General features: G+C 39.4%; 1 protein-coding gene across 1 annotated transcript in view; it reads right to left on the bottom strand.

Moving 5' to 3' along the window:
- The window catches only part of ANO2 (anoctamin 2), a 159393-nt gene that overhangs the window by 117423 nt on the left and 14946 nt on the right, over nt 1–27024 (bottom strand). The window contains exon 4 of the mRNA XM_059471896.1: nt 2363–2461. Coding sequence (XP_059327879.1) covers nt 2363–2461 — 99 coding nt within the window. The remainder of the gene's footprint in view (nt 1–2362; nt 2462–27024) is intronic.

Genomic DNA, 27024 nt, shown 5'->3' with positions numbered 1-27024 from the left:
ATTCAGCCATTTTATGGTTGCCATAGCTAAGGCAGCCTCCTATTATCACATATCCCATATGTCCTTCTCTGTTTACAAGTATCCATTCTGGGAGACCATTTTTCCTAATTGGCTCACTGAATCCTTGTATTATCTTCAAAGTATCTGCAAAGTATTATCTTCAACACCCTTCAGGAATTTCTCAGACTTGCTTGTCACAGCACTCCCAATTAATGTTTGGGAAGTGACCATTTCCCACAAGCACAAGTGTCTCCTGCTTGCCTATGGAATGATTCATCAGTCCTACAGAACACTCAATGACATCTGCCTTGTTTTCCATCCCCCTAACCCTCACCCAGAAGATGTCAGCCTTATAATCCCTTACCTGCAGCTATTCCCTTCCATACAGGACAACTCCTCCACCTCTCCATCTCTGCCTATCACTCCTGAACAGCCTTTAACTTCCCTATCCCAGCACTCCAGTCACAGGATTCAATCCCCCAAGACTCACTAAAGCCAGAGACATCACAGCTCTGGCCACAGAACAGCCCTCCCAGTTGTTCCTATTTTTTTTCCCATACTCATATTTGAGTCTGGCACAGTCTCACACACCAAAATAGCTCTGTTATCGTATCCAGAAGTTGATATATAGTTAAAAGGGCTCAGAGGGTATCTTTGCCCAGCGTGCCTTATATTCTGAAAGATTATTTAAAACAGAATGTTTTGGGAACAAATATTTGTAACCAATTCGTGTTTAGAGGTGGATTAATACTTTCCCCTGAAAATACCTTTTTTGAATCGTTTAGTATGATCCTTAAATAAATAAATAAAAATAGCATCACAGAAAATTCCTAAGGTGCCTTGACAGCAATATTTTGTATCTTTGAACAAAACCAGAACTTTCCTTTTGGTGGTTACTGAATAAATTTTTTTACTTTATATGGCCAAATCCCCAAAATACAAGATTTCAGTTTTTTCAAAGTGGACTTCTTTTCTTTCAAAGGAAATTCCTCTTTCAACTGTTTTTAATTTCAAAAAAACACCCAAACCCTAGGATATGAATAGAGCTTTTCTGTCAAGCTTGTTTCTGGGAATGCTGCCATTTCTGCAGCTAGAGATAACAGAGGGGTTTTTTTTTTTTTATTTTTGGAGATAATAGAAGATTTTTTTCTCCCAATCAGAGGAGGGAGGAGGGATGCAGAACTGCTGTGAATGAGGAGGGTGCCATCAGAGATTATCAGCTCCTGGACAGCCCTTAACCAGGTCAAAATGATGACAATACTCATCAATTAAAATAGTGTAAAATTTACTTTGGTGCATCTGCAAGAAACTTGGATGAGAAAATTCCCATAAGAGCAGAAGGAGGGAGAAATAAGTAGGCACTAAAAATGCATAAAATTAATTAATTTTAGAAGAGATCGAAGAGAGGAGTTTAATATGTAGAAAGTTTCTAGGAGTACTGTAGCTGTCTAAAACCTACTCATTTTCAAAGACTGATTGGCAATATCCTTTTTTTTTTTCCCCTGGGATGCAAGCACATTGAGAGTCTGCAAGATTGATTTGGGCAGTCTTCTGATAACGACATGTTGTACCAGCATGAAACATGAACCAGAATGAAGCTTTTGGTGGGTGAAAACAAGATGAAAAACTCAAAGATCAACACAGTTGGAGAAAAAAACCCACAATTTTTCCTTTATTTCTAATGACAATGCAAAGAAATAAATGTTCTTTAGTGCAGTTGATGAGTATCACTAACTAAAAGCACAAGGCAGTTCCCCTGACTCTGATGGAATTGTTAACCAATGGACTAAATAATTTCAGGAACACAGATTGGGGACTTTGCTACTTGGAATTTACAAGGTTTGCCAGCAACTCTTCTGAAAAAAGACAGAAAAGAAGAGTTTGCTGAAGTTTTAGTGACAACAGGTAGATCTGAATTCATGAAGTCATTGATACCACCAAAACAGATTCTCTGGGAAGAGCCTCTCTCTCTTTGGATAAGTCTTAAGATGGTGACCAGTTTCATACTATCTTCTACACTATCCCTCACCTTTGAGAGAATTTCCTTGACAAAAATCCAGACAGCTCCTGCCTTCTCAGCTTTCAAAGCCCTCCTTAACACTCATCTCTGTCATCACCCTCCTGAATGCAGTCCCTCAGCCAGCTGCCTCTGTGGCCTTTAAAAACCCTTTGGAAATCCCCTCTTAAAAATAGCTCTGAACAGTAAATCATGTGAAAAGATTTGGAAATGTGAAAAAATAAGTCTGACAGTTTGTTTTCTCTGATTTTTGAAAAAAAGGAACTCCATGGGCTTCTATATATTCAATGATGATTCTGATCCTTCAGTCATAAAACATATTGATAGAAAATGGGAGATATTTACCTTTTTAGTGGGCATTTTTATTTTAAGGAGTTCTGCTTCTCGACTGAGGACTTGCCAAGGCGCATGTATACGGACAAAACTAACTCCTTGGCTCTTGTTCTGAAACATAAAAAAAGGGGAAAAAATGTCTTTAAATATTCTTGAATACAATGTAGTGCTAATATCTCAAGTTGTCAGCTCCAACAAAATCATTCAGCAGTAGGCAACAATCACAGGGAATAACCAACTTCTGCTACAGCAAAGTGACATTTTCCTTAAAAGATGAATCTTTTATGCTCTAAAATCCATTAATCTACTGCCTGCAGTGTAGCTGTGTGTGCACCAGGATGACAGAAAGCTATAGGTCCAGATTTTGGAATTACGCAAATGAGAAACACCCAAGATACCGCTTTTTTTTTGTACATTGATATTTGAGAAAGGATCTGTTTTCTTTAGTGGGCTTTTGTGTCCATCTGAACTAACAAGATAAAATAAAATTCTCCTGCTCTGGGTGGACTTTGCTCTAGTTATCATTTTCCATTTTGGCCAACTATTTTCCAGACACTTCACCAGATCAGTGGTTCCTTACAGGGAATCAGGCCCAACATTTGTTGCCCTAAATATCTGCAGTTAGAATAGCGAACCTAAAGAAAACATAAAAATTTAACTTCTGTAAGAGATATGAGCCTCATGTTTATGTAAATGATTGGTTATGCCGGTCAGAAGCATAAAATGCCCAAAAGAGCTTTGGCACTGCCATTTTTTTGCAATCCATGCAAAAGATGTCCTGGTAGCACATCGGAGCTACAGAAAAGAACCCTGAGAGCAGAAAGCAGCACCCCTGAGAAAAACATGAAAATTAAATGAAGGAAGGTTCAGACAGCATTTTCCTCAAGGCACACAAAGAAATTGTACCAGCAAATCACAGGGATAAATGCTTGCTGTGGAAATGTAGGGAAGAAAAGTTGGGAGGGAGATTAGAAAGTGAATATCAGAGAAATCAAGACAATGACCATCTGTCACACCATCTCCCATACTGCACCTCCTCTTTGAGGGGATTTCCTTCACAAAAATCCAAACAGCTCCTGCCTTCTCAGATTTCAAAGCCCTCCTGAAAACTCGCCTCTGCCATCATCCTCCTGAACACAGACTGTCAGATGATATTCCTTAGAGAAAGGCATGGAAGTAGACACAAGACGACTTTCAGGAGGAATTTCTTCACTGAGAGGGTGGCTAGGCATTGGAAGGGGCTGCCCAGGGAGGTGGTGAATCCCTGGAGATGTCCAAGGAATGACTGGATGTGGCAGTGCTCTTGGCTGGATGACAAAATGGTGACAGGTTGAAGGTTGGTCTCAAAGATCTTGGGAGGTCTTTTCCAACTTCAGTGATCATCTGATTCAAGGCTTCATTAAAGCCAAGATTAATGATTTTTGTGTGGCTGTTTCCATCTTTATGTAAACTCCAAACATGTGTTTGCTGAATGTGTCCTTATGCTTCCTGACTAAAAATCAAAAAATAAAAATTTAGATGGAAATCCTACGATTAGTGCAGTCATTTTGCTCTTATTTCCCCTATAGGTGCAACATGAATGATAAAAATCACTCCCTCACCTTCAGCTAACATTTCTTCAGTGGACTGATGCTATTTTAAAGAGCAGAAAGAGCTGCAGAATCTCTCTTCCATCAGTCCACTGGGGAAGTCAGCCTTAAGAGAAGGAAGGAAAAATTTACTGGGCATAAGCAGATGTTCTGGTAATCATTTGCTGAAAATATATTAATAACAGATGAGAGGTTACATTTCAGTGGGTGAAGATCAGGAGTTTCTTCTGAGCTTTTGGCTAAAATCAAGCACATGTCCCTGTCTGGGAGATTATATTCCATGTTGGCAAGAGGAATGACAGTGTGATCTAATTGGTTGTTTCCACCTCGGGCTCATATGACTACACAGATTGCAAATAAAATTAGGCAAATAATTTGATTGAAGAGACCAGATGAAGAATATGACCCTTGTATATTTGAACAAAAATAAATTGGAAAGTTGTGCTGTTCATGAAGTGATAGCAGATGATGAGGAATCAGACCATTACAAATCTTTTAAAAGATTTAAAATCACCCCATGATGGGAAATTGAGGTAATTTTAATAAACACTAATACAAAGTGAATAAAGTAGGGAAAACTGGACTAGGGGGCTCCTGCTGCATGGTAGTCAAAAGATGCAGAACATAGGGCTGCTGGATATTCACCTTGGGATTACTAGAACCATACTCCCATATCTTCCTAACATTCAAATTAATCAAAGAATTTTAAAATAAATGTGAAACCATCAATTTAATATCATAGCTCAAGAGACAAGCCATCTAGCTCATTTTCTATGGGCTCACCAAAATAAAAACCTATAGGACTACTCCTCTGGTTAGATTCCTTTCCCCACTTTTCCAGGTTTCACCTGCAGCAGTTCCAGGTATCTTTAAATGCCCTTTTTTCCTTATGATATCTGGCAAGGATCTGCTCAATTAACTTATTCCCAGAGGGTTTCTCGTATTGCAAATATCTCCAAAAGTTAGAACTTGCTTTTCTCCTTGCCAGAGTGGATTTATAACTGTTTACTGGAGACACCTCCTAACTGCTGTCCTCTGATTAATCAGCTGAAATGACAATTGTGCACATGCTCATCACTTTGATCTAATGAAATGCTGTCAGTCTTCTAGTTTGAATGCTCAGAATCACTCCTGCTGATTCACTGTACTCTGGATGTGTCAGTAAAGCCAACATGTGGTGCTGGCAAACATTGGTTTTGTTAGACCATTCACTCGTTATTTAATACAGCCATCCTTAATCGAGTCCTTTTTCACTTGCAGCTGATGTCCCACAGGACTTTATCCTTGGGCCTGCATTGTTCCATGTCTCTATCACTGCACTCCCTGATTATATTATTTAAATTACAAAGTATTCCTAGGCAGATGACAGATTTGTCGCTTTCATGATGCCTTTTTTTCCCCTGTCAAATCTATATTCCATATTACAGACTTCTTCCAATAAGTTTCAAGAGGGGAAGTTTTTATTAAATTCATTCAGAATTATTCAAGATATATTTATATCTTGGCTGCTTCCCTGTTTTCTGAAGCTGAATTTGGTTTTCCTGTTTCAATAGGAAAGCTCAGCATTAAAGTCAAATGGAAGAAAATCTGGAAGGTCTGCTTTGCTTTTCAATCAGCACATGAAGAAAAAAGTATTGGGTATTTCTTTCAGTTTATCATGATTCTTAGTAGTCTAAAGCAGGGCTTTAACAGCAGCCTATATTGCATTTTTTCTGTCTTGGACTGAAAATGTATAGGCTGAATAAAATTCAAATTTCTCCAAAGGAGATTTTTCTATCTTTCCTGCCTTAACAGTAAAACAAATGAGGACCTGAATCAGCTGCAAGTCTAAGATTTATTGCAAATTTATCACCATCAAGGCCACAACAGAAAAAAATGTATGATAAGTACAGAAGTTTTCATATAGATATATATAAAATTATTATTCTTTTTATTGAAAGCTGAACATTCTGAAACATGGCTAGCCAAGCATAACTAAGCAAAACTAAATTTATTTAGGCACCTCTAACATGAGCTAAATTATAGGGTACTAAAGACATCAAGTTTGTCAATCACTATCAAGCCAAGAAAGGGCAAAACCAATGATTTGATTTTGGAAGAGCCCCGCGCTTTTTTCTTTTTTTTTTTTTTTTATGGTGAACACACTGTTCCTAGGAACTTTGCAAATACAGAATTCATTGCTGAATGCTACAGCTTAGTAAGTATTTCTCATCATTTCCTCATCATGAAATCACTAATCACTCCCTATTTAAGGAATACAGTTTATAAATAACTTACATATTAAATAAATAGTTATTTTTAAATACTAGTCCAAAGGAAAAAAAAAATTTGCTATGTATCTTAACAGGAAGAAGAAGTAACACCAAAGGGTAGAAAGAAGCTGAAAATAAGCCATTAACTAATGTCTAAGGGAGTCCAGGGAACTGTCAATCTTTCTAATGATTTTTTTTTTAAATGTGCACAGAAAATGGAAAAGGCATGAATCATGTAAGCTTATTGGGAAAAAAACCCAAATAACTGAACTTTAAATATTTTATTCTTCAATGATTATTCAATGGACAGAAAAATACTTGGGAGCAATATTTTAATGGCTCCAGTTAATATAATGAAACAACACAGGAAAAGTGACAATGAAACAGTTTGCAATGAGGAAAAGAAAAGACAGGTTCTATTAGCTCAGTAAAAATAATCGTCTTCTCATTAATTACATCACCAAATGAATCCATCATGTCTATAAAGGCAATTGTTTAAAATTAACATCTGCTCTCCTGATACCAACCCTGGAAATTGAGATAAATACCAAAGTGGTGTGATACTGCAAATAAAAAGCAATTTCTTGTTATTATCCCAGAACTGTGGTCGCCTTCAATTCACAAGAGCAGAGCCAAGTGCTGAGCTACTGGCCCCCAGCACATGTAACACTGGATTGCATGACACAGCACTGCCAGATTCAGGCAGAGAGTGTAAAGCGTCTGTTTTCTGCCAAATAGATTTAATTTCTATCTGTGAAACAGTGTGTTTCTGTTTCCAGAGCTTTGTGTCCAAGATACAAAGTCAGTCAGTGAGAGTGTGGGCCTGTTCCACTAAGAAAAGGAAGCGCAGGGCACTGGTCCAGGTGAGACAGCAACACCCAGAATGTCCTGACATGGACATCTCAGTCCAGAGCAACTCCCTGTTCTTGTTAGCTTATAGGAGAATCTATATCTTATAATTGTAGGCTGGTCATTTAATTCTGCCTCTTAGTCTATGAAGAAAATGGAACTTCCCTTTATCAAAAGCCTTTTGTGAAGATAAATATGTTCCAGATTGAGAAATGCTCAAATAAGGCAATAAACTAATAAGACAGTATGGCTATATATAATGCATCCTATCATTTTCATATTTGCCTTCACAAAACCCTTTTACCCTTACCAAACTTTCCCCTTTCTTTTTCCATTATTTCTCCACGGTGTAGATTTACCTCAGTGCATGGGTACACAGACATGCTCAAGACCTTAAGCAAAGCTGCAAAATGCACACATTCTGACAGTTTACTTTTCTCTTTCTTAATTTCTACCAACAGTGATGGTGTCAATATCTTGTTTGTTTTGCTCTCTTACTCCCACAGTGAACACAAACAGTTAAAGAATATAATAATGCATATAAGCATAGAACAGAACACCCAGTCATGAAAAATCTGACCAAAACACCTAAAAATACCCAAAATAATCTCAATTTCTTAGGTAAAGCCCTGCGGAATGAAACAATTGCCTTTGTTCATCCCTTGCAATGTTTCCTCATGGCATTGCAACCTCTCCAACCAAAATCTTCCCACTCATGTACAGACAGGAAATGTCTCTGAATGGAAGATGATACAGGAAGCGTAAAAACACAGGTGTGCTTCCCCAAAGAAGATGGAAATTTTTAATGGCAATGAAAAATTGAATGAAAATGAGCTGCCAGAAACTCAAGCACAAATGTAGAATAGATTGATAAATCTGCCAAATAAAAGAAAAGAAAAAACCCAGGGCACAGACCTGTGCATTATTGCACTGTTCAAAGCAGGATCTATATGCAGGTGACAAAAAATATGCCAGGATTGTAATTCATTTTAAATACACATTTTGGATTAAAAATTACTGCACTTTCATCAATATTTTCCCAATGTTTATCTCTGTCCACTAATCACTACAGCATGAAAAGTATGACTTTTAAACATAAAGCAAAATCATCTCTAATTATTTACAATAACTTTATCAGCAAATTTTTCCTGTGTCAACAACACAAATTTCTTGCTAGGAAGGCCTGGCACAATTTCAACACGTCTTCTGAGATTGAATACCATAAATAATAATAGTAAAATGTAAAATTAAGAGCCTCCTCACCCAAATCAAACTGCCTCACAGAGGAAGGGAGGACTGTGTCTTCTCTACCACCTCCTGTATTTCGGCAGTGTCAACTGAAAATCATGCAAGCGGCTGGCCTAGCTACATTCAGTGGCAAATTAGCTAAAAAATAAGCCAATATTCTGTGGAATACCTCATATCAAACTTTATTATCCATAAAAAAATCAATAAACTTCTTGAGGCCAAAGAGTTAACATTTAAAAAGACAACATGTAATTCTGCTTGAGGGAATGAATCTCACTAATCTGCACAGAGATTTATGGCCTAAACAATTTTCCAGATGAAGCAACTAGATCATGGAAGTCAATTTTTAGACCAGATAACAGGCATGTACCCAGTGGGGGGATTAATGAAACAGAGACCGACCCCTCACTCTAGCAAATTAAATTTCAAGGAAAAAAAAAGGATTTGGAGAAAAAAGAAAAAAATTCAAAACACTTAGGACGGCAATTTGAAAAATCGGAGGAAAGGTACTTGAAGATATTGCTTCATTCCTCCATAGCTGATCAACAATCATATGAAGGGATGTGCGGGGGACGGGACAGGTATAAGTCCAATTGTGTCAGGAACCCACACCTTAATAAAGGAACCCACTAGGCCGCAGCAAAATATCCAAATATGGATAACATTGTAACCAGACCAGTGAAGAGATTTTTGCTTTTATTTCCAGCACATCAGTCTCAAAATACAAAATGGAGACATGACAGCTCACTGATCCACACCAAAAAAATGTCTCCTCCAGCAGGGCTCATACAGCAATACATAAAATCATCTCAGTCTAGTTTCAGCCAATCAGACACAGAAAACATGTATTGACAAGCATTCTATCCAATCCCACAAAGCACACGCAATGATAGTTAAAACAAAGACTAGCTCATAAGAGACAAAGAACAAAGTTCTATTCATGCTAACCTTGTAAAGATATACATTAAATAACCTTGTTGCCATCCTGAAGCCAATTCCACAGAGACCTATTGTAGTTTGTCACGTCTACTGCTTGGGAAACTTTTCTGCTTGCATGGGAAACTTTTTTGCTGTATTTGCAATGCTAACAAAACTTCAGTCTGAGGCCTATACTTTTTTAATCATTTCCTAAAAACCCTCTAACCTTATGGATTCCAACATTTCCCCCTCTCTGTTTGACCCAGAAGCTTTCATTTTCTTGTCGTTTGCTACTTGCGTTTCATAGCTCTATTGCAAAATTTCTGCTTATTATCTGTTGAAGACCTATTTGCACTAAACTGAAGCATTGCTATATTATGGCACAGCAACTTAATACTGTGAAGACCCAATCCCTGAAAGAGATATGAATCACGTTTGGCAACAGTCCCAAATCATTGTTCGAAAAACTCTGGTCAATTCCAAGGCCTTAATTCAAAACCTTTGTTCATGTCAATACCCTCATCTACTGCTTTCGTGAGATTTCGTACACTCTCTGTGCTTCTACTTCCTAATTCTCCTGCTTGAATGACAAAAACTTCTCGGACTGTTTTGTTCATCATTCACCGAACACAACAGAGTATACAAGGTACCACTATCAATATCAGTATTAGAACACCTAACACATAAAGACCTATCTTGCAAAGTTGCCTTAGCCAAGGTGTAAAACTCCAATTTTGAAACAAATCATCCAACCAGGAACCTCCATCTTCTTTAATTTGGGCTGTCAGATCCTTTAATTTTTGAATGCTTTTGTGAATGGATTCAGAATGATCAGACAAATTCATACAACACAATCCTTCAAATTCCTCACAACCATGCCCTTGTGCCAGTAAAAGAAAATCAATGGCTGCTCTGTTTTGAAGAGTAGCATGTCTAATACTATCAACATCGGTCAACATATCACTGATTGCGGAGGATGTGGCATTAGCTTGTTTGCTCAGCCAACATCCAACTCGATCTAATTGTCTCAATGCCACTGCTGAAGCCAACTGGGGTAAAAATATACCTGCTGAAACCCTTCTGGCAGCATTCCAAGGCATAAAATCACTCTGACAGTTCTCATCATAATGAGGAACAGCTCTTGTTTTCCTTTGTTTCTTTTTCATCACTGCTTTGGCAGTGGGGGCATTTATGGTGAGCATCCCAATGCTTCAAGGGCCACGTTCAAGGTGAGCTGGAATGCCTTGCCAAGCTCTATCTCCGCAAATGAACCAATACCCTTTCGGCAATTGCCGTGGATATTAATCTGTCTCCGGAAACACATCCCAACTGTTTGAAACATTACACCAAAAACTCAAATTTTTATATGCAAAATAATGAGGAGTAACACTGAACTTTGGGGGATCACCTTTTCGCCAGGCACGAGTCATGAAAGTAAAACAAAAATCCATGGTCAAAGAACCAAGGATTTCTAATTCTTGAGATTCAGATGCTGCCCTAAGGAGTTTTTTGGACCAAATGTTCCAATTGAAGGACGGACTGTTTCCATTGTCAATTCCACCTGATTTACCATTAGATTGTTTTTTGACCAAAGGCAACTCTTTCACTGGCACACCAACCAGACAGGTTGAAAAAGGCTTTTCTGGTTCCGAATTAGACAAACATATAGTATCCGATCCGGCAGCCTTGGCTAAGGTCACCCAAACATTCATTTTCGGTTGATCCACAGGCAAATCTGCACGACAAAAAACAATTAAAATCAAGCAAAACAAGTATACCATTTGATTCTGCCCCATCTCTTTCAAGAACTAAGTTTTGGCAGAATTCTTTCTAAACAAAAACAATAACCTAAATTTTCAGCCAAAAATTAGCTTTGTTAAACAACCATTCAGCATTCAATTAGCATACTCATAAATAACATTGGCACAAAATCAGAGTTCATGGGTTCCACCGATGCACAAAGAACGTCAGGCACGAGAGGCGTCAGGCGAGACCCGGGATCCTTCGATTCGGTTCACGTCTGCGTACTTGCTTCTCGGTTCTGGGCTCAACAACAGGTTCTGAAGTGCGATATGGTTTGACGTTTTTGGCAGGAACCCATTTAATTCCAGCACCTGTGGAAATAGAAGCATACCCTTTCCCCAAATTATTAATCAAAATGGACCTTCACTTGAACTGTTTAGAAAATTAAAAACGTACAGAGCTTATTCAGTCTCATCTGTGGAGTAATCTCCGTTCCCCCTCTCTGTTGATCTAATATGCGTTTTAAGGTTTGATGTGTTCTTTCAATGATTGCTTGGCTTGTGGGAGAGTGGGGAATACCAAAAATGTGTCAAACACCCCATTTATTTAAAAATGTGGCCAATTTTTGAGATATATATGCGGGACCGTTGTCAGTTTTTACTTCTTGGGGTACACCCAATGAAGCAAAAGCTTGCAGGAAATGATGACAGGCATGGCTGTCAGTTTCACCTGTGTGAAGGGAAGCAAAAACTGCACCAGAGAACATGTCCACGGAAACATGAATACCCTAATGTGAGAAACAAAGCATGGATTAGTTATATATTGTGAAGTTATAAAAAGACAGGAAAGCCAACGATGTAAAGTTTCATTACTAACATCCTTTAAAATTGAACCTTCTATTCATTAAACTAAATTAAAAGATTGAGGGAAAAGCTGAAAAATTCAAACCACAGTCAAAGTCCAGGGATGAGGTTGTCTTCTTTGAAGAGTTGATGGTCTTCTTTGAAGAACTGATGTCTCAGTCTTGAATCTTTGTTGCGTCCTTGAAGTTTAGTTGTAGAAATGTAAAGTCCAGCACTTTTGGATTTCAGTCCCAACACCAGCAAAGGTTTGCTGCATCTCTGTGTTGAGGCTGTGATGAGCAGATCATCCATGTAGTAGTAGAATCTTGAATCCTGGAAAATTCTGTGAACTGAGGACAAAACTTGTACAACAAGATATTAGCAGTTCATATATATCACATCCTATGACAGGTAAAAAGTCACTTTGATTGGAATCTTTACAGATGACAATCCTTTTGTGACATGACCAGCCCAGTGAGAGCATTCACCCATTGCCAGTGGGTACCACAACTTGTGTCTGAGCGCGGTGGAATGCACTGTTTCTGAAGTTTAACGACAGTAGGTTGCCATTGATGTCAAATAGTGAGTGACAGAATTTAGCAATGTGCCTTCCTTTTCGGCATCGAGGGCAAATAGAAATTTGATTTGATGTCCCACGACAATCCTTTTTAAGGTGCCCTAGTTTACCACAACCAAAGCAGACAGGTTTTTTATTAGAGTCCACTTGTACAACATTAACAGAATTTTCCCAACGTTTTTCTTGTTTTTCTAAAAGCTTTTCAATTTTATCCATTCGTTGTGTCAAATTGTGTTCCAGTGTTTTTTCCAAAGCATTGACCTGTGAATTTGCAGCATTTTGTGAACCCATAAGTCTACTGCAAGCTGTTAGCATCTGTGTAATTGTTGGAGGCTGATCAGGCAAAGCTAAAATAATTTTTCTACATTCATCATTAGCATTTACAGAAGCAAGATTTTGAAAGATATAAGAGCGGGCTTGTTCATCTGGACATTGCCTTTCAACTGCTTGAGTTAATCTATCCAAAAAAGAACCATAAGATTCAGTTTCACCTTGTTTGATCAGTGGATAAGAGCTTAAATGTGAGCCAGCAGGCTCAAGTGAAAGCAAGGCCTTTCTAGCAGCATCTTTAATGTCTGTTAACACAGGTCGATGCAGTTCAGCTGCTTGATTTTCAGGCCTATTGTAAGGTGAATCACCAGCTAGTTGAGCAACATCTAGATCAGCATAATCAGTATTTGCATATCCTTCAACCAACTTGTTAAGTAGTTTTTTCCATTGTAATTCCCATAGTAGGTACTGTGAATTGGTTAAGATCAGAGAAGCCACATTCCTGCAATCAGCAGGAACTAAGTCATAAGAGTTAAAAGTATTTTTCAACACACTATTAAAATATGGAGAAGAAAATCCACTCTCTTTCAAAGCCTGTCGCAACTCCTTTATATCATGATGATCAAGTCTTTCATATTTTGGATTTCTGTCATTTCTTCCATATTTTACTGGTAAAGCAAGATATTGTTCCTTTAAATCCGAATCTTTTTCCAGTTTCTGATTAATGGATGACCAACCAGGTAAATTTAATGGAAAATCAAAATTGTCACTTTGATCAATGACAGGTTGACCTTTACTTCTAACCAATATATTTTCTGATTCTGAGAAATCACTAAATCCAAACCTTCCAGGCCCTCTGCCCAAATCCAAATTCCTGACAGGGACACTGTACTCTTGTCCAGGAGTTCTGCCAAGTCCGGGAACTCGGCCAGTTCTGGGAACTCGGCCAGCTCCGGGAACTCGGCCATAAAAGGCAGGGGTGGACTCCCACAAACAACACGCCTCCTCTGAAGCCCGGCCCAAAGGGGCTGGAACAGAGGCGTGTTCCTCTCTTCTGGGAACAGTGCCATTTAACCTTGAGTTCGATACTTTACTACAAGTTTCACATTGTCTCCCTGCCAAGAAAAACTCAGCTTGGGAGTCCTCAAATCTAGGTTTTAAACTTACATGGTTTTGTTTTAAAATACAAGAATTAGGATAATGACATTTTAAAAACGCAACCCGTGTTTTTTCAGGTTTTTGAGAGTTATCCATCCTTTCAAAGACTCAACCCTTTGAATTAAAGCCAGTTTTTCTTTCTCTGTATCTATAGATTGACAAACACCAGAACAACCATGTTTTTGCTAAACAGGAAAAGAGTTCCCCGGAACCACAATTTCCCGAGTGGAAGCAGCCACCTCAGCCTCCACCCCAGGCCCAACAGAATCCAATTCAGGTTGCAGTGTCCCTGCACAAACAATTTTAGGAAGTACAGTCACTTTTCCATTTCCATCTTTTACACATTTTGTCCCATCCCCCTTACAAGAGTCACATATTTTTACATTAACAGAACAATGCGAAGAAAAGTCCGAAAGAGTGTCATTTTTTCCCAGAGAGAGAGAAGAAAGATTTTTTTTTCAACAGAGTTCAAAGCATTAGTGTCAACATTTGAAACAACACTTGTTACATTCTCCGATACACACACAGTCTCAGGTTTACTGGAATTTAAAGAGACAGAGCCAGAAGCTTTGTTTTCTGAGTCCAAGTTGATCTTATTATTATCCGTTTGTTTAAAACACTCCAACAGAGCTCTACAAATCGGCATAAGTTCTCTTAAGCTTTCATCTTTTTTGAGAGAGACTAGATTATAGATTCTCCAGTTTATCTGATCCCAAAAATGAAAAGTAAAAGCAGACTGTAAGTTCAAATCTTGCGTATTTGCTTTAACCCAGATAAGTAAGTTTTTAAGCTCAGTTTTTGAGACTGCAGAACGAGCTTTCTCTTGTAACATTGTCTTTTTATACAGTCTCTTGTAACATCCAACTTTTGATAACTTTTTTCCCATTTTCGTTTTCTCGTTACCCAAGCCTCTCCCGAGAAAAGTTACTTACAATTTTCTTGGCTTCGGCGGGAGAGATGTTACCGTGTCCTCCTTGTTAACACTTGGGTCTCCGTGGCTGGTACTTCCACGATTTTTCTTTTTTTTTTTTTTTTTCTATTCTACGTCCTCGGACGGGGGTCCTCACACGGGGCACCAAATGCGGGGGACGGGACAGGTATAAGTCCAATTGTGTCAGGAACCCACGCCTTAAAAAAGGAACCCACTAGGCCGCAGCAAAATATCCAAATATGGATAACATTGTAACCAGACCAGTGAAGAGATTTTTGCTTTTATTTCCAGCACATCAGTCTCAAAATACAAAATGGAGACATGACAGCTCACTGATCCACACCAAAAAAATGTCTCCTCCAGCAGGGCTCATACAGCAATACATAAAATCATCTCAGTCTAGTTTCAGCCAATCAGACACAGAAAACATGTATTGACAAGCATTCTATCCAATCCCACAAAGCACACGCAATGATAGTTAAAACAAAGACTAGCTCATAAGAGACAAAGAGCAAAGTTCTATTCATGCTAACCTTGTAAAGATATACATTAAATAACCTTGTTGCCATCCTGAAGCCAATTCCACAGAGACCTATTGTAGTTTGTCACGTCTACTGCTTGGGAAACTTTTCTGCTTGCATGGGAAACTTTTTTGCTGTATTTGCAATGCTAACAAAACTTCAGTCTGAGGCCTATACTTTTTTAATCATTTCCTAAAAACCCTCTAACCTTATGGATTCCAACAGGATGATTCAATTTTGTCTCGAAAGATTTTAAAGTTCAATTCATTCTTAGTAAATATACTTTAGAGGGTGTTCTGTAATTCGAAAGTGTTAACAGATGGTACAAAGGTATTCAGTTTAATAAGAGGATTCTCCTAATCAGAGTGTGGCCCTTCAAAGATCACTAGCAGTAAAAGGAAGATTGGCTATATTTGCAGGGGACAGAATTGAATGGGACAGAATTAAGATGAAGATAATCAAAGTATATGGGCTGGCTTTTTTGCTGGAAGGAAATCCAAAACCTCCCTGGACATCTACAGCCTCACTGCAAACAGGGAGAGATGGGGGAGAGTCAGGGGCAGTCCCACAGTATCATCACGTGACTTATTTTGGATAAGGCAACAGGTCCAGGGGTGGAGAAATAATCAGTGAAACAAGAAGAAACTGGGTAGGAGGAGAATCTGCACTGCTGGAAAAAAATAAAAAGTCACTAAGGGGATTTTGTAGTGTTAGCAGTGTCCAACAGCAGCTTAAGTGGCCTGGAGAAAGATAAAGCAGATGAAGTTTTTCAGGGAAGCAAGGATAAGGGCAGACTCTGAAAAATTATAGAAAAGCTTTGTAAGAGCCTGAACAATGGCAAAGAGCTCTCAATGTAAATCAGTATAAAGCAATACCTGTGGGTTAAATCTAGATTCACATAATAGGATGCTGGGCTCTGATTTCACATATACTGGTCAGTAATGACAATTTTGCAACAGAAAATCCTTTGAAAAATAGCAGCTCAGTATTTTATAAGAGCCACAAAGTAAAGTAAAGCTTACATTTTATCAGGAAAGGTACAAAAACTAAGAAAAAAACTCATTCAAACATAGCAGTATCTACATCGAGAACTCAGTGTGCACTGTCTGCCTCCTCACCTCCAAAGAGACAAGTTAGACCAAAAATGGGTTCAGAGGACACACAAAAGCCTTGTTATGGCATCTACACAGAATCACTAAAAAGACTGAGACCTTTTTTTCTGGAAATTTGAGCGGGTTATTGTGGAAGTCTATAAAATCCTGCATGATAAGGAGATGGGGTGTGGATGGACTGTCTGGAGTCTCTTTCAGAACAAGCACTACAGGGCCTCAGAAGAAGCCAAATTAAAAGTCAACAAAAGAACAGAAACATCAATGCAGCAAGGAAGTGCCTCTGCCTTGTGGGTGCAAAAACTGAATAGCATTTTAAGAAGAAACTGTGCCACACTTTGGGAGAGAGATCCCCAGACGGTTCCTAGGTGGGCAAACAACATCACATGTTGTTTGGGGGGGAAAGCAGCTGAGTTGGACATAGCTGCCACCAGGAGAACATCAGAGCAAAAGCATCACAAAAGTTCCATTCCTGCTGTTTCCTAAACATTTTACCACTGCAGCTATTGGAGACCCTGTACTGCACTGAGGGAATCTCTCACACCACAGGATCATTTCATGGAAGTATTGCCAATACTTGGAGAAGCAGTTCCCAGCCAGTGAGGCACAAGCCTGCTCCAGATGAAATGTGGAGATGTGGAGCTGAGGAGCTCTGCTAGGTGTTTTCAGACTCTGCAGATGATTAGAAGGCAGTAAGAGCAGCAGCTGCAGCCTGGAAATCTGAGCAATTCATCAAGCAGAGATAAATAGTTACTTGAAATGTTGCAGCTGAGAGAAGCACAAAATGTTTGGCAAATGGGCTGGGACTCAGTGTCCAAGCAATACTTCATTCATAGATGGAAACTGCAGTGTCAGAGTATTTCTGTAGCTCTAGGAGATCCAGCACCTTCAGCTAATGTGGTACCAGGGCTCAACACAGTACCTTCCCACAGGAGCATGGTAATCACCGAAATCAGCCAGTAAATGGACAATATTGGATTTTTAGGAACGTTAATTAGCCAGCACATTCTAGTGATCTCTGCAGAATGTGCTGAATTATCAACACTTTTGAAAACCATGCCTCAATACACTCAGTTCACCAAAAATATGGTCCAGAGGGAATCACTCAGTAGATATCAGTACGATAACTATTACAAGACATACTTTTTTCATCCATCCTGGAAGTACTGCTCTCTGCATGCCCTAAACTCTGTTGGCCGGATTTAACTCTCCATTACCATTAATTCAGAGTCACTTTGACAATACAAAAAGTAGACACCAGCCAGTCAGAATATGTAAGTGCCAGTTTTCTCCTTTGTAACACTAAAAATAAAGGAGGATTATTAAAAAATCATTTGTCAAATCATTATAAAAGAAACACTAATTTAATTTTCTATTAGGATTCTAAGAATAAACTGTCAGCAAACACCAAATTACAAATGTTTGCTAAAGCTTGACACATTGTAAAGTTGTAGGTTCTCCAATACATTTCACAACAGCATGCAACAAAAACATTTTAGTGAGATTTAACTTTTGGCTGGGCATTGAAATATGACAATTTATGTGGAAAAATGAACAAATCACTTCTGGAGACACAAGGGTCAAGTGGGCTATTAACTTTCAATTAAAGAGATAATTAGCAAATAGAATGCAGAATAGGAATATTAACCTGATACACTACCAAAGTGTTTTATGCCATGAGGGAAATGAATTAGCGATGGAAAAAAATGTAAGATTTGTTATTCCAATCCTGGTGGCATCACGCAAATTGAAATTTACAGGAAATCACTACCTGGTTTTTGTAATAAATGAGGTGCCATACATTGATAGCAGTAAGTACCTTCCATCTTCCACATCTTAAAATCCCTGTTATGTCTCATTAGAAGTACTCTGCATTTTGTCATTTTTATAAATATTTTTGCTTGTTTTATATCAGCTCACTCAAAATCATTCATTAACACTGCTTGCACTCATGCCTTTAAAATATATATATACGTTACATCACAGTGAACATTTTTGAGCTTTTGTTTTGGCATGATTCCGTCATATTTTTCCTCTACTTCTACCATAATGATTTTCTGCTAAATATTAGAAGTTTACAAAAGGGAGACCAAGCAACAAAGCCACAAGCACACTATGCTAGGCTGTGACTTAACAAGAGGAAGATATGCTCAGCAACAGAACACCTCCATCACGGAATCATAGAATGGCTTGGGTTGGAAGAGACCTGAAGGTCATCTTGTCCCTACCTCTGCCATGGGCAGAGACACCTTCCACTATCCCAGGTTGCTCAGAGCCCCATCCAGCCTGGCCTGGAACACTGCCAGGGATGGGGCAGCCACAGCACTCTGGGGAACCTTTGCCACGGCCTCGCCACCCTCACAGGGAAGAATTTTTTTGTAATATCCATTCTAAACCTGCTCTTTGTCCGTGTGAAGCCATTCCACCTTGTCCTGTCACTCCAGGCCCTTGTCAAGAGTCTCCCTCTTTTCTGTGGGCTCCCTTCAGGCACTGGAAGGCCATAATAAGGTCACCCTAAAGCCTTCTCTTAATGGCCCTTAACACATTTACTCTGCAATGTGGTTCCTTCTATACATCATGACAGTGACTCATGAGTGCCAAGTCAAAGCTTTCAGAAACCATTGGGGAAAACAAAAACTTATTTATATTACTGTCATTAAGACCTGCAGAATATAGCCATGACTTTAAAGCTCTGATGCGGTCACACGCTTAAGCTCACATACTAAGAGGATACTTGGAGAGCATTCACAAACACATAGGAAGTGGTTTTTGGAGTAAAAACTCTTATGCCAAGCTTTGAGAGATTTAGGAGGGTGTTGTCCTGAGGACTTAAGAGATTCTTTGCTTGAGAAAGAACCTCAGGACACAGTCTCATAACAAACTACCACAGCATTCACTGTCCTGTGGCCTGGCATCACCTGAGAACTATTGCCTACATGAACTGTTCACCATGATCACATTTCAAGTGACATAATTAAATTTATAACAAAGGATATATCAGGACTGAGATCAAAAGGGAAAAGTGGGAGGGGTTTGACTTTTTATTTTTCCCCCAACTTGTTTTGTCAGTCATCAGTAAACAAAGATAGCTCAAGCAAAACTTGAGTCCATTTGGAGGGGGCATGACCAACTCTGTCTATCAGTATCAGTTTAATGCTGATCAGAAAATGTTTTTGGTTCTTGGCATGCAGTAAGCACAGTGTTCAGAGATGAGAGATTTAATCTGCAAAACTGGGAGCAAGAAAAACAAACAAGGAAAAAAATCAGCAGATTTAAGCAGGCAAATGAAAAGAGAGGAGACTAAGGCATGAAAAATTAGATGCATATTTTAGCTCACTAAAGAAACAATACAGAAAATTGTGCCTTTGCTTTTCATAACAAATATCCATCCTGGCACTTCTATTACACAAACATTGCACTTGTGGTCAGGGATAATTTAAATAATTTGCGCACATGATGGGAAAACATTAAAAATAGAATTTAAATTTAGCATTCACTATTAAAAATATTGAGTGGGGCTTTTGCCAAAAAATTCACACATCAATCACGGATAACTGAACTGATGTTTTGGCTGAAGCAGGCTTCAACTGGGACATCCACAGATATACAAAATGACCTCTAATATTGATAAGATATTATGATTTTAGAGCTTCCTCAAATTTTGCTTTAACAAAGACTATTAACTAAATATTTGCAACATGTGTTAGGTCTTTTCAAATATTTATAGAGATGGTTTACAAAAAAATTGAATCTATTTGCAATGCTCTTTCTGGACTAAAAACACAAACACACATAGGTTTGTATAACTCTGGAAGTCTAAAAAATGCCTTAATTCACCTTAAGTCCACATGTTAGTATAGATACATAGATATAGATAGATACAGATATAGATGATATAGATATAGATATAGATATAGATATAGATATAGATATAGATATAGATATAGATATAGATATAGATATATAAACACAATTATTTATAACCAAATTAGAAACTCCTGCTTGAACATTGCCCCTCCAGGGAAACTACTCTGGTTCAAAGCTTCTCCTCCTGCCCCCACCAAAGAATAAACACCATCTGGGCTTTTCACATTTCCATTTCCACTCCAGCAAACTTTGCCTGCTTGCAATTAATATATCAATATATCAACATCTAATCATGATTCATTCGTCCAACCCAGGCTTCTGGAGAAAAATAATACCAAATTCATGGTGGTAATGCACCTCTTGACACTAACTGAAGAGATTGTTAAGTAATATTTAATAACTACAAAATTTTACATCATTTATTAGGCATATGATTACTAACTAAAGTTTTAAACTTTCTAACAAGTGATCTATGATACATACAGCTGTCAGTGTTACAGGCAAGTGGCAGAATAACAACACAAATTTCTTGGGAGGAAGAAAAGCTGAAGATTTACATCAAGTGTGTGGAGGTAAAAGAAAAACTTTTTCAGAACAGAAGCTGTGCAAAGCAGATTTTCAGTTGTGGTAAATAAGTGTAAAGATAAATACAGACATGCTGCCAAGGGAAAACTTTCAATTTTACATTCTCATTCCCCTTCACACAAACACTTTCACAGAGAAGCTGTGGCTGCCCCATCCCTGGAAGTGCTCCAGGTCAGGTTGGATGGGGCTCTGAGCAACCTGGGATAGTGGAAGGTGTCTCTGCCCATGCCAGGGGGGTGGAATGAGGTGGTTTTTAGGGTCCCTTCCAACCCAAACCATCCTGGGATGGTAGGATAAACCCATTTTCCAGTGAAACAACTTAGCATTCACATAGTTTTCACCACCACTCTTTGGCTGTGTTCTGTTCAACCATAAAGGAGATGAAAACAGGAAACTAGAACTGAAAGGAACCCAGATAGGATGCCAGGGAACACAGGAACAGGAGGTCCTGTGCCCAAAACTACCTTCAGTCTCATGACAGTTTTTGGCTAGTTAAGTTTGATTCTTGTCTCTGCCCTCATGTACTTAACAACATTTTAAATTTAAAAACAGTTACTCCTTCTAAAAGTAGCAGTTTTGGCATTGACATGGAGAAAGACACAGGTATGAGTCAGGCCAGACTTCACTCCAGGAACTGCAGAAGATAACAGCAGTTCCTCAAGCTCCTGTCATTCCTCTGAACAGGCAGCTGAGAGTCAGGATGAAATCTGTTCTTCAAAGGCATCTACCCTTTTATACTGGTTATACTAAAGTGTATCTGAATACAGGCACCTGGATATGGAGAGTATCAGGCAATAGGAGTTTACCTTGTCCTGCGAGTACTTGAAAGAGCCCTTAGGCCTGTGCTCAGAAAATGCCAGCAGCTCAGGGAGTGATCCTGCCCCTCTGCCCAGCCCTCCCTGTGTGGCACATCTGCAGTGCTGTGTCCAGTCCTGGGCTCCTCAGCACAGCAGGGACAGGGAGCTCCTGGATTGGGGCCAGTGGAGGCTGCAGAGATGATTCAGGGCCTGGAACATCTCTGGCAGGGAAAGGCTGAGGGAGCTGGGGCTGTCCAGCCTGGAGAGGAGCCCCCGCTGAGAGGGGCCCTCAGCCCTGGGTGTCCCTGTGTGCAGGGAGGGCTCCGAGCAGGGCCCAGGCTCTGCTCCAGGGCCCAGCAATGGCACCAGAGGAACGGGCAGGGACTGAGGCCAGGAGGTTCCACCTGGACAGGAGGCAGAACTTCTGTCCTGGGCAGTGACTGAGCACTGAACAGATTGAACAGAGAGGGTGTGGAGTCTCCTCACTGGGGATATTCCAGACCCCTCTGGACACAATCCTGTGCCCTGTGCTGTGGGATGGCGCTGCTGGAGCAGGGAGGTGGGACCAGCTGCCCCACTGGGGTCCCTTCTAGCCTGAGCCATTCTCGGATTCTGATTCTGCCTTTTTCATTTCTTCCACTTTCCCATCTAGTTTCAGGGGTCCAGGTAGCAGGAGGATGCCAACTGCCTCAATTCCTGGATTCAGCTTACAGCTTTTGATGTATAATCCCTTGGCTACACTTTTTATTATGGTTTTAATTACATTAGAGTGCTCTGTAATTATATGCCAATTATTATCTTTGATAATTAGCACTGACATATACAAATGAAGGAATACATTTTAGAGCTGCCTATTAGTCTTTCATGGTACTTAAAGTTCTACAACATTAACAAAACTGGTTTTACATTCTAGTTACATTTTCCTCTTCTTATAAAATTGTGGAATAGAGAATTGCTAGGAGCACAGTACATGACTACAGAATTGCTATACTGATATCAAGACAGTTACCAATCACTACATTATAAAACCGCACCTACTTTTAAATACTAAAATGAGCTGTCTTTAATAACATCATCTAGAAAGTCACCTGATGGGAGGGGTTGTCCTGACAGAGTCTGAACATTATGAAGATATGGAAATTGACAATTTACAGCTGGCTCTTGCTAAAAGCATTCTTTGTGCTGACTTTGTGTGAAGAGTCTTGCCAGTTGGTGGCCAGATGTAACAAAACATCCCTAAGCCAACAAATATTTTCCAGGAGAGTCACTTGTGAACTGGGGTTCCCAAGTGAAAACCAACAAGGGGTCCCTAGTGGTGCAAGCTGTGTGTTAGGTCATTACTGTGGTGTTCTCAGGTGCCTCCTGCAACACATCAGCTGAAAAGTAAAGCAAGTACCTTAATGAGCAAACTTTGATGCCTCACTGAAGCTGAACGTGGCCAGCTTTGGGTGAGCAGTTTCCTAAGGACAGCTTTGAAATAAGGCTTTGAAATAAAAGACAGAATAAGGGAGGAAGGAAATTTTGCACAGAAGTTCCTGAGAGAGAAGCAGTTGGGAAGTATGAAGTCTTAATGTCCAGCTGTCCCAGCTGTGGATTTTCTCAGTGGAAAAGATCAAAGACCATGGAATAATCTGAGGTGAAAGGGACTCACAGGGGTCATCAAGATGCCTTGGATGCTGTGACTTCACTTGGACCTGCAACTGATGGCAGCTGATGAGCAGCAGGGAAGGGTGAAGGGCTGATTTCACACTGACCAAAGAAAGACACAGTGGCACCAAGAAGTGGCAGGATTTCCAAGATTTTGAATATGAACAGTGGAGGGGTCTTTTCAAGAAAAAAACAATGTAATTTCCCCTTAATAATAAGAACAGGTCACAACATACAGGATAAGGAGAAAGAGTTTTGTGGACAGAAATGGAGCACCCTGTGGTGGCCATTTTGTCCAAATATTTGGTTTCAGGGATGAAATCATTGTTATATTAATGCTGACCTGGAATAACTGCACAGAAATTTCAGGATATTACAGAATGTAGCACAGTATTACATAAATCAAGATCTAACATGATGTTTTCTTTGGCCTGATACTGTGAGCACATACCTGTACACAAAAGAGGTTCAATAGAGGGCACACATTTATCAGCACTGTCTACCAAGGAGAGAACCCACTCAGAAGGGTAAATTTTCCATGCTGTGCATGGGGATTTAGCCACCAGACTCTCATTAATGCTAAAGAGAGCCATGCAGCCCAATGCCACTCTGCTAAATTATTTTTTTCCTTGTAGTTCTATTCAGGACAAAGTAACAGTTGACCTAGGACCACTGGAATGACAGAAGCGACTCTGTGATACAGTTTTGACAGATTTGCCTTGTCCTATGACTTAATAGATCTTGCAATGACCAGGAAAGACACTTTGAATACAATCTGATTACAACTGGTGGCTTGTACATCACAGTTCCCTCTTTTTTTCAGGATGTAGCCATGTGAGACAGTTAATGAATTTTTCCCTCTATGACAGCTTCCCCCCACTAAATCTGTGTTCATTCACAGGAACTGGCACTTAGTTGTTGGAACTCTGCTCCTACCTAGAACTTAGGTCTGCAAAGGATTTAAGTTTGAGCTGAAGAGGATGTTCTGATTACTGAGGGGAAATTACTTTGTTTTTTCTTGAAAAGACCTCTCACCTGTTCATGTTGAAAATCTTGAATCCAGTTTTCACTCCAAAATGCCTCCCTCTCAAGTACAATATAACATTTGAAAGTGTACACAATGTAAAATGTCTTGAGACATTTCTTCCCTACATGGGATCATTCCTTTCCTACAGTGTCTCACTTCCTGGAAGAATATTGCTTGCGTGTCTGAGCATAATGTCATGATCAACATGACATTATAGCAACTCAGATTTGGGCAGAATGACACACACGCAGCCATTAGAGTAATCAGTAAAGCAAGAAGAGCTCAAAACGTACAAGCATCCCACAACCCTGAGTCATTATGTACATTACCTTTCCCTGGACGTGGCAAAGAATAGCAAATTCCACTCCCTCACTCCCCACACACGCAAACAGTTGAGGGTTTTTTTCCCCATAAGATAGTCCTATCCTGCAAGGACTAATTTCCACTGTCAGATATCCCCCAGCCTGTAGATATCCCCCAGATTCCCTGCTGGAATCCATTCCTGAATCTGAGAAGGAAGAATGACACGTTATGGAATGCCTTTTCATTTGTCTCATTGCAGACAGAAGGAAAAAAAAAAGGAGAAAAGAGAAGAAGAGAGAGAGGGGCACTGTCTCAGCTCAGATCCTTTATATCTACAACATAAAGCAGTACATAAATACATATATATATATATGTGTGTGTGTGTATGTGTGTGTGTGTATAAAAGTAACATATTGAAAACAGGGAACACTTATCTACAGTGTTGCATCTGCTCCAAAGCAAAATTCTCAGTGGCTCTGATTTAGGCAAAGGATTTTTCATGAGGTGTGAATTCATGGCTAACCAGCAATGCCTCTAAAAAAAACAGTGATATCACAGAACAATTACCCAACCAGCAGAAAGTCAATAGTGAACACTCCTTTGGCACCAAAGATACCTGCAGGGCTGTTTGCTGCTAGAGACAAAGCAAGCATTGGCCTGGGGACAGGAAAGCAAACAAAGTCCCATTTTCCCTCCAAAAGAAACCCTGAAAATCAGGATTTTTTTCCTGTGACAAAGAATAGGTCAGGGTTCATGAGGCATTGCAGGTGGGGCAGTCCTCACCCAGCACCTCACCTCAGTAACAGCAGCATGACTGCTGCCATTTAATAGCTCAGAACAGCAACAAATTCCAGGGCCAAATTCCCTGAACTATCTCATATTTTACTACTTTATTTTCATGAAGCTGCTATTCAAGCTGCACTGGCCTGATTGCCTTGGAGAAATTATCACTATTTAGCCACCAAGCCTCCTCTGCAGGCACTGTGGCAGCATCACATCCCTCAGGGCTTCATGTGTCACCCTTCAAACCCTCCCCAGGTGTTTAATTTACACATTAAAACTTCTGCTGCAAACGAGATTGCTGATAATTAAAATATGTTTTCAGGGAATCATCTGTGAACAGGCCAAGCAGCTGATTTTGTTACTGTGCATGCCCTATCCTGTAAGTCTCCATCCCCCAGCCGAGATGTGTGAGCCATTCCTTGTGGGCTTCTCATCTGCCAGGCAGTTTGTAGGAATTAAAGTAGTTCTCCCAGAAGGTGACAGAACTCAGGACACAGAGAAATGATAAAACAAATTCAGGAGGCTATTGGCCATTACTACCAAGCAAGTCTGCTAGAAACAGCATTACGTAGAAAATATATGTAAAATTAGGATGCCTCTGGCCCAAATCCCATTGTAAATATCACCAGCATATACAGCCCTATTCTACCTTCATCTAAAATTCAGGATATGGATGATTTCATTTCCTAATCTGCAGACAAATGATGACATTTACTACTGATTACCCAAGAGCTTTATAAATGTTACTAACAAAACATAGATGATTTTTGTATAACTTTTCAATTTTCTCTGATTCTCTTGGAAGCCTTTTTGACTAAGGTAGCTCATAGCTGAGCACCAAGAGTCTGGATGTTAATTAAAAGTGAGTCAGTCTGCCCATTCATCTATTCAAGCCACAATACAGTTATTAAAAAAAACCCCAGGATCCATAATATGGATTTTGAGCTTTGACAGCACAGCCGTTCTACTTAGCCACCTTTTATTATGGATCATTATTTTATTGATGATTTAATCACACTTAAATTCCATGGAGCTACTTCAAAATCCTGTCTAAAATGGAGACATAATTTCCCCTTAAATAGTTAATCAACTTGTCATATTTTCATCATGTTCACTTCACTACCACTGCAAACCTTGCCTTGCCTGTTCAACTTTAATTTTATAAGAGCTGTGTATTACATTTCAGCTCCATATAAGTAACATACAGAAGCAGAACGTGTTTTAGCTAATTAATGCTTCTGCAACTAGAGTCACTGAAAAATATTCATCAAATATTTATGTAATTGGCTCCCCAAAGAAGTAAAGCCTTGTTCTGAGTGCTGAGAGATTGAAATACAAAGTCCAAAGACCTAGAGCACAAAAGATACCAGTCTTTTTCCAATGCTCCATTACTCTGTAACTTCCTTGGCTTCAGGAGGCATTCATTAACAGGGATAAAGGTCTAGGACTCGCATTAAATTTCCATATCCTTTTAAAATTAATGTTAGCTACTATTGGGCTTTCCTCTGCACTTTGGATGAATGAATGTTTTGAGGCAATTAAATGTCCATACTGAGAGCCTGCAAGGTGTCTCACATGTACTAAGGACATGAGATGTTTTCCTGGGAGCATCCACAGAGCACATCGACAGATTTTGGGGGGAAAAAAAAAAACATAAT

Source organism: Ammospiza nelsoni, chromosome 5, assembly GCF_027579445.1.
Source record: "Ammospiza nelsoni isolate bAmmNel1 chromosome 5, bAmmNel1.pri, whole genome shotgun sequence".
NCBI lineage: Eukaryota > Metazoa > Chordata > Aves > Passeriformes > Passerellidae > Ammospiza > Ammospiza nelsoni.
The sequence above is the reverse complement of the archived record's forward strand: the minus strand, read 5'-3'. Positions and strand labels throughout refer to the sequence as shown.